Source organism: Amphiura filiformis, chromosome 1, assembly GCF_039555335.1.
Source record: "Amphiura filiformis chromosome 1, Afil_fr2py, whole genome shotgun sequence".
Lineage (NCBI taxonomy): Eukaryota > Metazoa > Echinodermata > Ophiuroidea > Amphilepidida > Amphiuridae > Amphiura > Amphiura filiformis.
Window position 1 is genome coordinate 96,039,056 of NC_092628.1, and position 16,256 is coordinate 96,055,311.

Below are 16,256 nucleotides of genomic sequence, written 5' to 3' on the forward strand. Positions count from 1 at the left end.
CAGCCGAGTGACATATTAAGACATGTAAAACACCCCAACCCTGAACCCTATACACACCCCAAGCACCCACCCCACATACCCAACCCCACCTACCCCAAACCCACACAACACAAACCAACATGCAAGCAAACATGCACATACATAAATATTTGAACCAGAACATCAAAGTTTGCCTAGATATGCTTGATATTAAAAACAAAATTAAAAAATGGAAACTTAATTAATTTTGAAAATAGAAATTGACACAATAGTGAAATTTGAAGCCAATGTCACAAAAACACCCACCCTACGCATTGTTCTGAAAAATCTGATTTTTCACTAGTGTATGGACTGGCCACTTCAAATCATGATCAAATGAAACCTAGGTTTGCTTTCAAATAATACTAAGCAGTTAGAACAATCAATTAGCTACATATTCATACCAAAATAAATTCATTATTATGAGTAAAGGTTGAGTTCTTGGAGTTTATATTTCCCCTACCCCTTAATTTTGTCCTATTTTGGTGATTTTATGCGATTATCGTCCATACATAAAATGACCTGTAAAAAAAAAAGTGATACCACAATTTGAGTCCACTACCTACCTAGCAGTGATCTAGAGGGTCCATACTAACTACCTATGGTGTCAAACCTTGTATGTAGTGGGGGATGAACCAAGTCCTTATTTAGGCCCCCTGTGGGATCTTGCTCCTGGACTAAATGGACAAATGGTAGAAATAAACTGCCACATTTACGCTGAACATAGTTATCTGAAAGCTGTATGCATTTGTCATAAACATACTTTGTATTTGTAGGTAAAACAGTAGTGTAATCATGAATATATTGTTTCTGCATAGCCAGTTCTTTAGTTACAATAGAAATAAACCAGTTAAACAATTAAATTAAATTACATTTGTGGATTTATAGTGCACGATACACACTCACAAGCCTGTGCACACTTAACATATTTTCGCTGAACACTGAGACACACCATTAAACAATTCAGTAGTGCAGGGCGATATATTCAAATATTGTATTCATCTATTGCTATGGTAGTTAATCCGATTATTAACCCTAACCCAACTAGGACTCACTAAAGCTCACTATTAAAACCGCTCTGCGTGCATGGATTCCACGGGACTTGATGACGCAATCAGACCAAGTCATATATACCCAGGGAATCGTTGGCGGGCCAACGTCACCTGTGTAGCTACATGCTGGGGATCTTCTGCGTGGCATGCGAGGGGTCCGAGGGTCGAATCCCGGGGGTGCCAGGTGACTTTCTTCTTCATCGTCTCTCCTTTTTCGTTCCTTCTTTCCCTTCCGATAACACAAAAACCACGGGTAGGGTTAGGGTTAAGTCACTTCTACAGCGAATAGTGCCGACATAAAAGCTGGGTCTAAAATGGCCAAAAAACTCATCATACAACTGAAACAATACTAAAAAGTGAATAAATAATAAAATAATTGCACATTACTATTGAGCCACCACTTGCTTTGCTTATTACACCAGCTGTGTTGACATCAGATATTGCCTTCCCATATGTCATGAGTCTGCTGTCTGTCAGCTCGCTTCTTATCTATAATAACAAAGAAACAAGCAAATCATATCACAAACATTGAGTACACACTACATCACCATGGTCACTGCAATATTAGCTAATGGACATTCTTTTTGCTGCTGAGCCATAGTTCAGGTACATAATCCATAAATGGCATATACAGTATGCATTCTCCTATATATCAAATTCATTGGAATATGATGGAGATATAATCTGCAACACCAACCTTCCTCTTACAACCAGAAAATGCTGCAAATTCCTTCAAGGACATCACTGGTCACCTCTACATGATCCCATTCCAAAGATCTCTACAGGAGCTTCTCTAGACTCAAACATTAGAGAAACAGTACATTCTCTCAGGGCCAGATTTGATTGAACATAGATGTCCTTACAACATCTTTGTCTATTCAATGGTTCACCTCAAGTTTGGTAGTGATGTTCATACATATTTCGCATGTCACAGTATCAAAACGCACATGCAAAGTTAATCGAGCAGAGTGTACATGCACTCATACAAGGGTGGTTTGTCGAACTTGAAGCGAACAAATGTATACATCTCCCAACATAATCCACATTTGAAAAGTGTGGTATTTTGTCTTGGTATGTAAGCTTGATAGCCACTACAAATTTCAACAACGACAACTAAAGAATCATTATACTGTTCTGACTGTCTGGTATTTGCAGACAGGTATATTGGAAAAGTTACCTTTAGCTTCTCTCAGTTTCCGTCTTTCTGTCTCTCGCTGTTCTCTTGTGACCTTAGTCCTTAGCCCAAGAGCACCACTTATGAGTCGTCTGGCTGCCACAGCTGTTGTGTCTGGTTTAGCTTTATAAGGTTTCAGGAACTCAATGGATTTTTTTGCTTTCATTTTGGATTCTCTTGTTGCCAGAGCCAACGGACGGGTACGGAACATGGGGTTCATAAGACCTAATGCATCTTGAGCTGTGAATGTATTGAATGAAAGTAACAGAGTTGTTAGATTTTGGTACCAACAGTAAAGTTAAAGTTTTCTTGATTTCCACTCTTTTTGCTACACAAATTTCTACCAAACTTTTCAAAGTTTTCATATTTGTAATATTGAATAAGCTTCCACATAGCCCATAACCCAGTACTGTACCTGTGTTTGCGAATAGTAGTCTCCATACTGTATACTCCGCAAACATGCTAAGCATAGGCCTATGAAGGATTTTAATACCTGTAACTATCGGCATATGCATGCACCCTTCATAAAATCTTATTTGACATTGTCATGCTTGTATTTTTGTCTTGTTTTACATGATATGGGAGTAAAAATCTACTTGAACCTGAAGTGTGGTTGAATCTTTTGGCAGTGGGCTCTGCATCAAATGAATGAACGACAACACGGACTGAGCTAAAACTTCACTTTACAAAAATAAATGTGAAAGCCTTAAACTACACCAAGACTTTGAAATGTTAACTGAGTGTTTTCCAGGAGAAGGAAAGTTGTTACAAAGTGTACAAGCAATTAATCTGCTTTTAAATGACTGGATGTGATTGGGAATAATGTTTTGATTTACACCCTGTTTGTAAAAAATAACACAAAAAAACCCTGCATAGCCCAAGAAGTAAAACAAAAACAAAAATACATAGCGCTTAGGTTTTTGGCTAAAGAAAGCTACCTGTAAGACAAACTTTTTTAATTTGTCTTAGTGTTAACAACTTACCAACTAGAGGTGTTGCGAATATGGCCAAAGCATGTGTGTCATCAACCCACTTGATATCAAAACCTTTATTCCTGAAGAGAAACCAGTCAATAAGAAATACAATTATTTTAAATCTACAATTTGCATCGAAGCACAATCCATTAATGGTACCGAATGATTTATAAAAAAATGTAATTTTCTTGAATTCTTTTGAAATGAACATTATCGCACTCCCTGTTCAAGAAAATTGGCAGTGTAGACAAGGTCATGAACATATACTTTCATAATCCGCTAGGCACTAACACTAATGAATTCAAGAGAATGTAGATAGGGATGCAGATACTTACTTGAAATCTGAGAATGACATGACAAGGTCAGGTGTCTTGAAATCTGCTGGGAAATCATACACTTCTATCACATGTTCAAAGGCTGTGAAGAAAAATAAAAGAGTGTCAGAATCCCTTATACATATATCATTCAACATATATTTAGTACAATTTTTACGACTTTGATAACCCTGCCTGTGATATGCGACATGTTCTGTCAAAATTAGATGGAATTGGGCACCTACATGTTACTGGTTACAGAGTTTTCTGCCTACTTCATGCCTATTTCAAACAAAAGCATCGAACATGTGTCTTGTACCATAATGCAGTCAGGGTGCTAAAATAAAATTCTATAATGCTTGAAGGCAAAAGAAATCTGTCAAATTTGTTGATTCAGAACCAAACAAGAATATCCGATATAGTTTAAATAAGCAACATGTCAGCGCCCAGTTCCGCTAAATTAAATCCGAGGCCCTGACAATTTTGTGTTAGCGAGGTTCTACTGTATAATTAATCTTCAAGTAATGGTGTCAGTGTACATAAAATGACGAGGGTTCATCTACAAGCTTTCCATCAAGCATGTCGTCCTAATTATTGTATCATTTGTATGTCTTTGTAGCTATACTAACCTGAATAGTCCATATTATCTTTGGGTTGCCAGTTGTAATAATCATGCTTGGGCTTCTTCAAAGAAACTTTCACTTTACCAATTCCTTCTGCAAGCTGTGGGAACAACAACAACGTAATAAATGTAATATAATGTGGTATCAACAAGAAATGTGCAGTCTTCATTCATAATCGATAAGGACACCAACAAGCAGACTAGATGGATACGCGAAGCACTTTGGATCAGAAAGAGGGGCACCCAGACAATCAACCGTGACAAGGGCATCTACTCTCTAAATCACATATGTATGATCCGCTGTTAAGAACTGTGCACCCGAGGAATGAGAAATTTCGCGGGAGAGTAGGCGGATCATCGCATTACTGAAGAAGTCACCCGACCTGGATGACGAAACTGTCTAAACAGTGAGTAGAACTTGGATTTGTCCACATACATTGACAACTTTATACTACTACCACTGTTTCATACCTATTTAGGAGGTAATTGTGTTTGCTAAAACCCTTATAAAAGTAGATCCAATTTTGTTATAATGAGATGGAACTAACAACAATATTAAGACTCATTATTAGGGATATTGATATGTCAGATCTCTATTTAGAACCAATCAAAGTATAGGTGGCTAGGTAATATTTACCTCTTGTTCTTCCTCAGGTTTTAGACTCTCCCCTTTGTCATCAAACAATGCATCCCAGGAATCTTCACCATCACCATCTCCTCCTCCTTTCTCCTCAGCATCCATTGCATCATCCTGAGATGATGAGGACTTCTCCACATCCCCATCAGCTGCATAATCAGAGGATGACGACCCATAATCCTCACTCTCTCTATGCGTCAATGCATCGTGAAAGATATCATCTTGTTTTTGCTCATTTGTTGCTGTTTCAATATTAACATTATCTTCAGTTTTAGCATCAATATTGACAGTATTAGTATCATTAACTGTAACTGATTCTGAATCACCAACATGTTCATCTGTATCATTTGTACTCTCAGCATCATGCACGTCACAAATGTCTCCTTTATCTTGCTCTTCACAAATCTCACTACCAGACTCAATTACCTGAGATGAATTCGGGACACCAATCTTTTCTGATGCTACATCAGCCCTTACATCTGCAGTTGAAATATTTGCTTTTTCTGTCATAGTTCTTTCTTCCTCACTTTCATTATCAAGTGCCATATTAGTTGCTGCATCTGCACTGGTAATGGTATCATCAACCCTACACTTGTCTGCAGAGATGTTCCTATCAATTTCATTTGGTTGATGATCACTATCCCCACCTAAAATCACATCTGCAGCATTTGGTTCTTTGTTTATATCCACTTGGTCATGGCTTATTGAATTCTCCTCATCTACCTTTACATTATCCCCTTTCTCCTCTTCCTCCCATTCCATTACTCCTCTACTATCCTGTTCTTTATCCTCTATTGTACCTGAGATATCTTTGTCCTCTTCATCAATGCAAATTTCTGATCTATGATCATCTATAGATACAACTGTTTGCTCAACAGCAATATCATTAGAAACCTCCATACCGTGTGTACTATGTTGGACACTGGTGTCTACCCTGTCCACATTTGCACAGGGGTTCAACGTTTGATCAATTTCATGATCATGAGCAACAACTACAGACTCAGATGTATCCCCATTATCGACCATCTGTGCTTCAGTAACTCCAGGATCAACTTTGTCGCATACAACATCAGTCATTTCACATTCATTTTGCTCCAGTTTTGTTATTGCACTGTCATCTTGCATCACAGGTTCACTAATTGAAGTAACTGTTTGAACTGTACTGTTTCTAGAAACATCATGTAACTCTACCTCAACATGCTTGAGTTCATTAGCTTTGTTTTCCTGAGATGTATCAATTTGGTCCTGGTAATCACCTTTGGGTTTGATAGAAATACCTCTATCTTCAACTTCATTTCTACACTCTGAGTTTATTTCAACCATTTCATTTTGTTCCATCTGTGGCAATTCTGTACATAGCTTAGGCTCTTCCAAGTGTACACCTACAGCCAAACCACTCTTATTAGTTTCCTCATCATCATTTCTTGACTGTGATGAGGACTGACTTGATAACTGTTCAATCTCTTTGTTCGCAGATTGCCTTTTGGCAGCACTGCCATCCCTATCTCTACTCCCAGCTTCATATCTATTTTCAGTGTGTCTTACATCATCAGTCCTGTCTAGTGTACCTCTTGAAGTGTGTCTCTCACCTGTATCTTCCATATATTTATCACCTTTATGTCTAAGCTCATCTGTCCTGCTTGACACCTTCTGAGACATGTCTTCCTGATGGCTTTTAGAGATCCGCTGTTGTCTTTGATCGCTGATGATGCGCTTCTTTTCAGGAGGTTCTCTTGGATTGGCAGCCCGTTGTGATTCTTTCTTGACTGGTTCGGACTTGGTGTTTTCTGCTTGTCTTCTAGCCTTTGGCACATAGAGTTGTTGCGCCTGTCTTCTGGCACGAGGAACATAGACTTCTTGGGCTGCACGTCTTGGTTTTCTGAGAAAGACAAAAACATTCACAGTTTGAAGTGCTCCGTCATGTTTGAAATACTTGGGAAGAATTATTCTCTATGCCAGCATACCAGATACAAAACATTATGCATGATTTTGTAGATTTTACAAAACAAAGTGATTCAAAGATCACAAGTGTCACCTGTTTTGAATCCTTTACTTTGATGAAATAATTCTTTCAAATTAATCTTTTTCATTTTGGGGTAGGAAGTGACTTATTACACGGTCCATGGTACAATTGCTTATGTTCCCAAGAGCTAGACAAGTCTCCATTCAGGGGACACAAAAACTGAAATCATGAAACTTCAACCCTTTTATTAGCTAGTTCTTTTAATAATTTTTTGCAGATTTCCTGTTACAAATTAAGTGTTTTGCTAACCATCCAGCGCATATTATTTTACACAAGGTCCTTTGAACACGTTTGACATCGTGCGAGTATACGCGATGGTTAACACTTAAAAGGATCTTTGCAAAGTATTGTAACATAATAATCAATGGCTTCAATTCCTACCTGGACTTCTCAGCAGCTCTCATTCCTGTGCCATCTGCCTGTTGTTTTGATGTTTCTTTCTTGATTCCACTTCTCCATCCTCTGTCTTCCTCCCATCTCCTTTCATCTTCTCTCCTCCTCTCTTCTTGTATCCGTTTCCTTGTTTCTTCCTCAATCCTTCTAGCATCCTCCTGTTTATCATCTTTCCTCCTTGCATCTCTTGGATGATCCGATGACCTTTGACCCCTACTCCTATCCTTGTCAACCTGTTTGTTTCCTGGTGGATTATCCAATGAACTTTGACCCCTATCTTTGTCAACTGGTTTGTTTCCTGGTGTTGGGCTTTCTCTTGTTCGTGTCCTCCATCCCCTTCCTCTTCCTCGTGGAGGTGGCTTGTCCTCATCTCTATGTGGACTGTGAACCTTAGACTTCTTCCAATCTTGGTTATCAATTTTGTATTGTTTGCTATCTGGATCAATTTCCTCCTGACCTGTATCAGTCATTGTCCTACAAATAACAAAAAAGTAACATATCCTCTGATGTAAAACTGTTCTGGCTCACTATAGGCTGTTCCAATTGAAATCTATACACCCCCTATAGAAGACATGACCTTAATTTTCCACACAAGGAGTGTTAATTTCAAATGAAGTTAGTTACCTGAATAGGTGGCTCCATTTGAAATTCTTGCCTGGGTCATATCTCCCATAGAGGCTGCATGGATTTCAACTGGAATAGCCCAATGTCACCACATATTTGTGGGACAAAGATTTGAAGAATGTTGTGAAAGAAGTACTCACAAGTTAAATAATAGAATTACCTTGGACCTACACTCAAATATTACAAAAATGACATAATTATACTGACCAATATGAACTTTTCCACGGCCATGCGAAAGATGGATTTTTAATGTCACACAAAAGAAAAGATCTGCCAAATTTGCAACGGATCTGCTTCCCAACCTTCAGCGCATTCAACGCTACGATATGTCAATGACAGATACTGAGATAGACATTGACATTCATACACACAAAAATAAATATTTGCAAATTGCAATTAAAACTCATGTTTTTGAACGATTCTGAACTTTATCAAATCTCACCAGTCCTCCAAGATTTTCCTGAAAATGCTGGTATAAAATATTTTATAAAATCCCTTTCCCTTGACGGATTTTAACGGGGTTTGAAACCACTTCCAGCATGGAAATCGTACATTCTCATTGTGTATTCAAGTAATTTTAGAAGCTATGCATTGTGGGTAATAATTCACACATAGTAAAGGTCACGATAAATTGAAGCTGAGAGTCGAATTTTCCGAATGCTGATTGGTTGCTTGTATCACTGTCAGTGATCTGTGCACGCACAGTACGGAATGATTTTTCCTATGGGTAAAATACACTGTGTACAGTATGTAAACTTTCCAAATTAGTCATACTCTCATCTCTCTCTCATCTCTGATAAAATCAGAGCGAGAGAGATAAAGTGCTGCCCTACCTGTACACACTGCATGCTTCCATTGTCAACTAACCTAAGGCGGGCGGGACAGACAACAGTTCTTCTGTCGTCCCCTTGCCCTATAGAGAAGCTGGCTAGTGCTGGGAAATCTTCCACTGCCTTGTGTATTAGAAAACGATGATGGCTGGTAACTGGTGGGAACAACAGCACACTATCACTACAATGGAAAAACAAAAGAATAACATGTGAAAGTTGTCATCAGGTCTCATACATGCACAGTATTTGCCCTAACTAACAAAATGGGTGCTAAAGTCAGTCACTCTCACTATTAAAGCCATGATGTACAATTTCCGTCTAATTTTAATTTGGTTATCTTTACCCAAAATGCTGAAATAATATTAGTAATAATTGCTGGGAAGGCTTTCTGTCCAAATAACAAGAGAAATTAAGTGAAAGAAACCCTACTGGCAGTGGTCGATTTACAAAATAAAATTTACATGCACCAGTGCATGTACGAGGGGGTATCCAAAAGTTTTTGACATCACACAGAAGTGAAAGAGCTATACCAATAAAATTTTGTCAGTGTAATCACTGGTCCTTATGTACATTATGGTCCAAAAATGGTCTCGTAAGTATGTTTACTTTCTTTACAGGTGGCGCTAGATGGACAGTAGGCGCATAACCTGCAAGATGGTGAAAATTGAGGCATGCAGCGTGATTAAGTTCCTGCATTTGAAGGGTTAGGCCTACAATGCTCAGAAAATCTATGATGAAATGAAAGCAATCTATACGGTGATGATTGCCATTCATATGGCACTATATATATTTGCTTTTTGAAAAAGGAATTTCCAAACTGGCCACATGTCCCTCACAGATGAGCCAAGAAGTGGACCTCCATCACTTATGGATGATGCGGCCACAGTGAAAAAACTCTAGAAAGTGGAGGATCTTATCATGAAACGGTTATGCGCCTACTTCCCATCTAGCGCCACCTGTGAAGAAAGTAAACATACTTATGAGACCATTTTTGGACCATAATGTACTTATAAGGACCAGTGATTACACTGACAAAATTACATCGGTATAGCTCTTTCACTTCTGGGTGATGTCAAAAACTTTTGGATACCCCCTCGTACATGTAGAATGAAAATTTTACATGCACTAAAATTAAACTCAGACTTGTTTAAGTTCTTTATGCTATGTCTTACAAATATGAGACAAAATACCATTAAAACATCACTTGTAGACTATGCCATAGTCGATTTTTGATAAATAAAAATTTGTTTTTTAATCATGATGAACGCATTCAGTTGAACTCGAAATTATACTGATATTTATTACATTAAAATACTAGTAAATGGTTATGAAAAAGTTAATATAATTATATTAGTGACGGTAGCCTTACCCCTAACAGTAGCGTATACGTAGGCTTATTGAATGCAACATATTATAATGGCACTTCAATACTAACCAATTCTGATGTTAGAATCTACCAGTTTAATAATCACGAAAGCCTGAGTTAAAAATCGACTATGAACATTGCATTTTTAACAGGACTTTGACTGGGGACTTAGTCCCTAACACACACTGTCAATCATACTTTTTTATCAATTCAATTTAACCGCAAGGACAAAGCCTGTACGTACAAGACGCACTCATGCACCTAGTACACAAAGCACCCCAGAGTTGAGTACGATGTAGTAATCAATGGTAATGGCACGTGTCCGGAGGATTAAAACCATAACGAGATCTGGGTGACCAATCATAAGCCAGATCCATTTAAAGATGCATTACATCATGGCCAATTTTAGTAGGCCAGAAATCCGACAATCACATCCATAGACAACCGTGTTAAACTTGTTAACCGCAATCGAAAGTAAGTAGTCCACTTAGGAAGCCAACAAACAGAGGGAGTACGGTGACTAAAAAGATCAGATGTGAAAATCTATCAATTGTGCACACATTTAATTAAGGGATCCAAAATGAGCGTTTATTATGCGTTTAGACAGTATTTTTTGTGGGACATGAGAGCACCTCAGACCTATCGAATTGCATTCTGAATACTGAAGCATGTCTTTCTGATATCAAATAATTTTCATTTTTTAAAATCACAATATAATACAAATTTTATGACAAATTATAAAAATTTGATATTTTTCAAATTTTGATATATAACAGTCCTCGAAGTTAATTATATAAATCTAATGATATATTCTTAAAGTGTATGTAGCAGGGAGGAAAAGCCGACGGTCAATTGAAAATTTTGACCTTTCATATTGAAGATATGGATAATTTTTCCCAAAAAGACCTAATTTTTGTTGGTGTTTTGGGAAAAAAAATCCATATCTTCAATACGAAAGGTCAAAATTTTCAATTGATCATCGACTTTTCATCCCACCTACATACACTTTAAGTATAAATCATCAGATTTATAAAGTTTACTTCAAGTACTGTTAAATATCAAAAATATCAATTTTAATGATTTGCCATAAAATGTGTATTAAATTGCGAATTTCAAAAAATCAAAATTATTTGATATCAGAATGACATTCTTCGTATTCAGAATGCAATTTGATATGTCTGATGTGCTCTAATGTCCCAAAATAAATACTGTCCAAACGTTCATACCCCAGCCCTTAAAGTCATAATGTACGATCTTATAATATGAATTTGGTTAATTTTTTTCAAACCTGATTTTTTGGCATATTTGTAATGTTTACACATGTCACAACTTGCACCTAAATGGAATCAGCCAAATTTGTTGTGTTTGTAGGTAAACAGAGCAAAGTTAGACATAAAGTCATAATTCAAGAAATTATGACTTTATGTCCATATAAAGTTCTGCGTGTTAAGCGGCCAAAATAACAAGCAGTGTTTCTTTCACGTTACCTCGTTATTTCAGCTCAAAATGGACAGAAACCATTCCCGATCATTATTACTAGTATTATTTCAGCATTTTGAGTATATAATGACAAATTTAAAATTTGAAGGAAATCGTACATTAAGCCTTTAAATCAAGAGTACAAATGTATGGGCAAGTGGACTATGGAGAAGTCTATATGGGGTAGGCCCTACTGAGCATGCGCAAATCGTAAAAACGTGTAGAATAGAAACTCTGTGGTATCTCATATTCTCATATCGTGTAAATGGTATGCTTAGCCCGAGTCGCTCGGCCTACGTCAAACAAAATCACCATGCGTAGCTTTTGAAAAACGAGAGGATTCGCCATACTATCACAGCAATTTTTGACACAAAGATATAGGGATGATGGCGCTGTGTAGCGCTGGGCAGAATGGAATAGCAATTTTATTTGTTTTACCTCATTTGCTTCAAAATTTCATGATGGGGATATCATGATAATGATAATGACTAATGTTTGTTTGTTTGTTTAAACGGTCGCTCCGTGTGGAGACACGCTTGGCCGGGTCCTGATGGGACGATAATTTTGCCTTTTTGGACACTAAAATGCATTTGATCCTTAATTTTGTTTAATGTTTCAACCAAGTCTTAAAATAGCAAGCACACTAACTTGAATAAGGTGGGTACCAATTTATATACCATTGTCGTTGACCAAATGTTGAAGAAATTTTTTGAATATCTGACCTGCGCAACTCGTTAAGTGTGTATTTCCCATGACCATGTATACAAAATGGCGTATGCCAGTCATTAGAGTACCGTACACAGCGTATCGTAGGACTGGCGACGAGTCTAGACCAGTCCAGGCTCAAACAAAATGAGAAGTGAAAACTTTTAACAGTTTGTGGAAGAAAATAAACTTGTATCTATCATGTCTATTCAATATTCTAGAAATCACACATAGCTGTCGCCATCCCGGGGCCCTTAAAGTCATAATGTACAATCTTATAATATGAATTTGGTTAATTTTTTCAAACCTGATTTTTTGGCATATTTGTAATGTTTACACATGTCACAACTTGCACCTAAATGGAATCAGCCAAATTTGTTGTGTTTGTAGGTAAACAGAGCAAAGTTCGACATAAAGTCATAATTCAAGAAATTATGACTTTATGTCCGCCCATAGAAGTTCTGCGTGTTAAACGGCCAAAATAACAAGCAGTGTTTCTTTCACGTTACCTCGTTATTTCAGCTCAAAATGGACAGAAACCATTCCCGATCATTATTACTAGTATTATTTCAGCATTTTGAGTATATAATGACAAATTTAAAATTTGAAGGAAATCGTACATTAAGCCTTTAAATCAAGAGTACAAATGTATGGGCAAGTGGACTATGGAGAAGTCTATATGGGGTAGGCCCTACTGAGCATGCGCAAATCGTAAAAACGTGTAGAATAGAAACTCTGTGGTATCTCATATTCTCATATCGTGTAAATGGTATGCTTAGCCCGAGTCGCTCGGCCTACCTCAAACAAAATCACCATGCGTAGCTTTTGAAAAACGAGAGGATTCGCCATACTATCACAGCAATTTTTGACACAAAGATATAGGGATGATGACGCTGTGTAGCGCTGGGCAGAATGGAATAGCAATTTTATTTGTTTTACCTCATTTGCTTCAAAATTTCATGATGGGGATATCATGATAATGATAATGACTAATGTTTGTTTGTTTGTTTAAGCGGTCGCTCCGTGTGGAGACACGCTTGGCGGGTCCTGATGGGACGATAATTTTGCCTTTTTGGACACTAAAATGCATTTGATCCTTAATTTTGTTTAATGTTTCAACCAAGTCTTAAAATAGCAAGCACACTAACTTGAATAAGGTGGGTACCAATTTATATACCATTGTCGTTGACCAAATGTTGAAGAAATTTTTGAATATCTGACCTGCGCAACTCGTTAAGTGTGTATTTCCCATGACCATGTATACAAAATGGCGTATGCCAGTCATTAGGTACCGTACAGCGTATCGTAGGACTGGCGAGCGAGTCTAGACCAGTCCAGGCTCAAACAAAATGAGAAGTGAAAACTTTTAACAGTTTGTGGAAGAAAATAAACTTGTATCTATCATGTCTATTCAATATTCTAGAAATCACACATAGCTGTCGCCATCCCGGGGCTGACATTGTGATCGTTGATTTTAAATCGGCTTGCATTTTTTAGGTATGCTAGGTGAATTCAAATTTGCCATCAAACTGCATCATTTTATATATCAAATTAATGCCATTGAGTAAACAAAGCCAACCTGAAAACCTTTCTTCTTCTTCTTCTTCTTGGTTGAGTCGGCATATCCAGACTTAGCTGTATTAAACGCCAACTTTGTCCAGGAACCTAGGACTGAGTGCAGATATCAGAACCGGGGATGATCCCCCTTCTCTTTTCGAATAGCTCTGACACTTTAACGTGCACAGGGATGAATCCTCCTGAACACGGGACCAACGGCTTTACGTGACTTCGGAACCACGGACATCGCACACACACCACTTATATCTGCACGTGCTAAGCAGTGTATGGGGGCGAGAAGAAATTCTACAATTAAATTCTGTGATGAAACTGAACTTAATTGAAGGATTCCCGACCATATAGGAACTTTTTGGGAGGAAGGAGAATTTTCACCTAAGGCAAGCCCAAGGCTCGAACTCTCGTCGATCGTATCTCCCGGCCGACAGCGCAATGCCTTAACCGCTCGGCCATCTCGCCCTCTTTTTTCCATAGCACTTTCCGTAGCAAAGTTACATCTTGTCAAAGATTGACTTTCAATTTCATCAAACAGATTCAGCTAGCAAAATTCCCCAAAACGGCATTTCGGGGGTGTTTCTAGATCTTAGTCTCATTATGATAGCAGTTTTTTTTAATGGAACTGCTATCAAAATCCCTCTAAAATTCCATGTGCGATTGTCTTATCACCATAAAAAATCATATATTTGGGTCAAGTCATGCAAGCGAAGTATAGAAAACATATTTATGTAGGTTTCCTTGCACCGGCCAGTTCTTTTAAATTTCTATGTAAATATGCATTGACATTGTCGGCGAATTTGGCCGACTAGCAAATGTGTTACCCAAGGTTTGCCTGGCATAGCCCATAGCCTATTTTTGCTATAGCATAGGCTTAAAAATTTTAAGCTTACCTACCCGTTGTCTTCGAAAGATTGTTCAAATTGTGATAAATCGGAAATGACTAGGTCAAAAAAATGACTCTCAGCTTCACTCAAATACCGATTATCCACTGCAAATGCCAGGTTGACGATGGGAAAGACTATAAGGGGGAAATTGTCACTTATTTTGGCAAAAACAAACACAGAACAATAAAATTCTGACGCCTTATCATCTGTGACCTATGACCTCTCACCCAGCTTGGTTTATACTCCAGTCGCTAACGTTCAATTGCCTGATTGCAAGTGAGGATTATTATCGCTGGCGACCACGCTTTGAGAGTAGTACAGCAGATCACCTATAGCCACAGAATTAGTTTTAATTCTGTGCCTATAGCAGATTCACTATGTAAATTTGACACAAATGTAATCATTGAGGTAAATCTGAAACGATGCTCTCTTCATGAAAAAGACAAACTGTGGACATAGGCCTATTACAGGTTTCGGAGTATAAAATGAATAACTCCAGGGTAAACAAATCTAAATGTCTCATGTTAATCCTAATAGTCCTAAGGTTTTTCATCCGGCATTAAAAAAATGAAGGGGGCGCGCGGTGCAAAATGTCCATATGGCTCGCCAAAAATCTCTTGCGCCCTCTCGGCCTGCCAAAATCATCTTTGCCCCCCCCTGGCTTTGCACATGCCAAATTTTTGGGATCCCAATTTGCAAACTTAAAAAGTTTAGATACATGTTGCGAGCGCCCCGGGCGAGCGAACCAAGCAGGAAAATGTGAATATTTAATTTCCGTACTGTAAAGCCTTTTTAGAGCATTCCCCCATGCCCTGTGAATGTGTGCCAAAAATTGCTTGCCCCCCTCTCGTCTTGCCAGAAATTGCTTCCCGGCCCCCCTTTAAAAAAAGCTTGCCAAAAATTTCTCCCCACGGTCAGCCATTGTACCGGTAGGCCTACTCTCCCACCAGGGCTCATAATTATTGTACAGCCCCTAATTGTAGGCCCCTATACAGGCCCGTATGCAGGGCCCCCAAATTTGCAAAAGTATAAACACTTTTTTTTTTTTCTTTTTTGGTCAAAAAAGTCCACATTTTGGTAAGAAAGTCCACTTTTCACAAAATCGCCCCCTGGAAAAAAGGTCCACTTTTTCAAAATCAGCATCCCCCCCAAAAAAAAATCCTGCATACGGGCCTGCTCCTATCTATTTACAGATCCGGGATACAGATCCATCCTTTGCACTCATTTCAGTTAATGATACCATTTTTACTCTAGCAGTTTGGAAGTAAGTGCAGCATGTGAAAATTTTGATTGTATGCAGGCCTAAAGATTGTGCAAATATTTTTGATGGAAAGTGTAAATAATGTGTGCGTAGCCATGTGCATATTTTTTTGGGGGCTTTGGGGGCGCCAGCCCCCCGGGGTAGAAGCAGGGGGCGGCCAAAATGATGGGGCGGCGGAAGAAGAAGGGCGGCAAAAACAGGGCGGCAAAAACTAAAGGGCGGCAAAAAGAATTAGTAAATAAAAAAGGGCGGAAAAACTAGATAAAGTATAAAAATTTTTGAAAAAAAGGTACTATACATCAAAATGTGTTACTTTTAAAGGCGCTTG

The 16,256-nt window shown here is 38.2% G+C and overlaps 1 protein-coding gene across 1 annotated transcript; it reads right to left on the bottom strand.

The window, feature by feature from the left end:
* Window positions 1-1,044: 1,044 nt before the first annotated feature.
* LOC140164675 (uncharacterized) lies at window positions 1,045-14,919 on the bottom strand. The gene is made up of 9 exons (XM_072188027.1): window positions 14,674-14,919; window positions 8,699-8,842; window positions 7,196-7,681; window positions 4,792-6,670; window positions 4,162-4,255; window positions 3,554-3,635; window positions 3,228-3,298; window positions 2,248-2,484; window positions 1,045-1,559 (listed from the first exon to the last, which is right to left on the bottom strand). The coding sequence occupies exons 3-9, from the start codon at window positions 7,675-7,677 to the stop codon at window positions 1,504-1,506; spliced, it is 2,901 nt and encodes a 966-aa protein (XP_072044128.1). The 5' UTR covers window positions 7,678-7,681; window positions 8,699-8,842; window positions 14,674-14,919; the 3' UTR covers window positions 1,045-1,503.
* Between the last annotated feature and the right edge of the window lie 1,337 nt (window positions 14,920-16,256).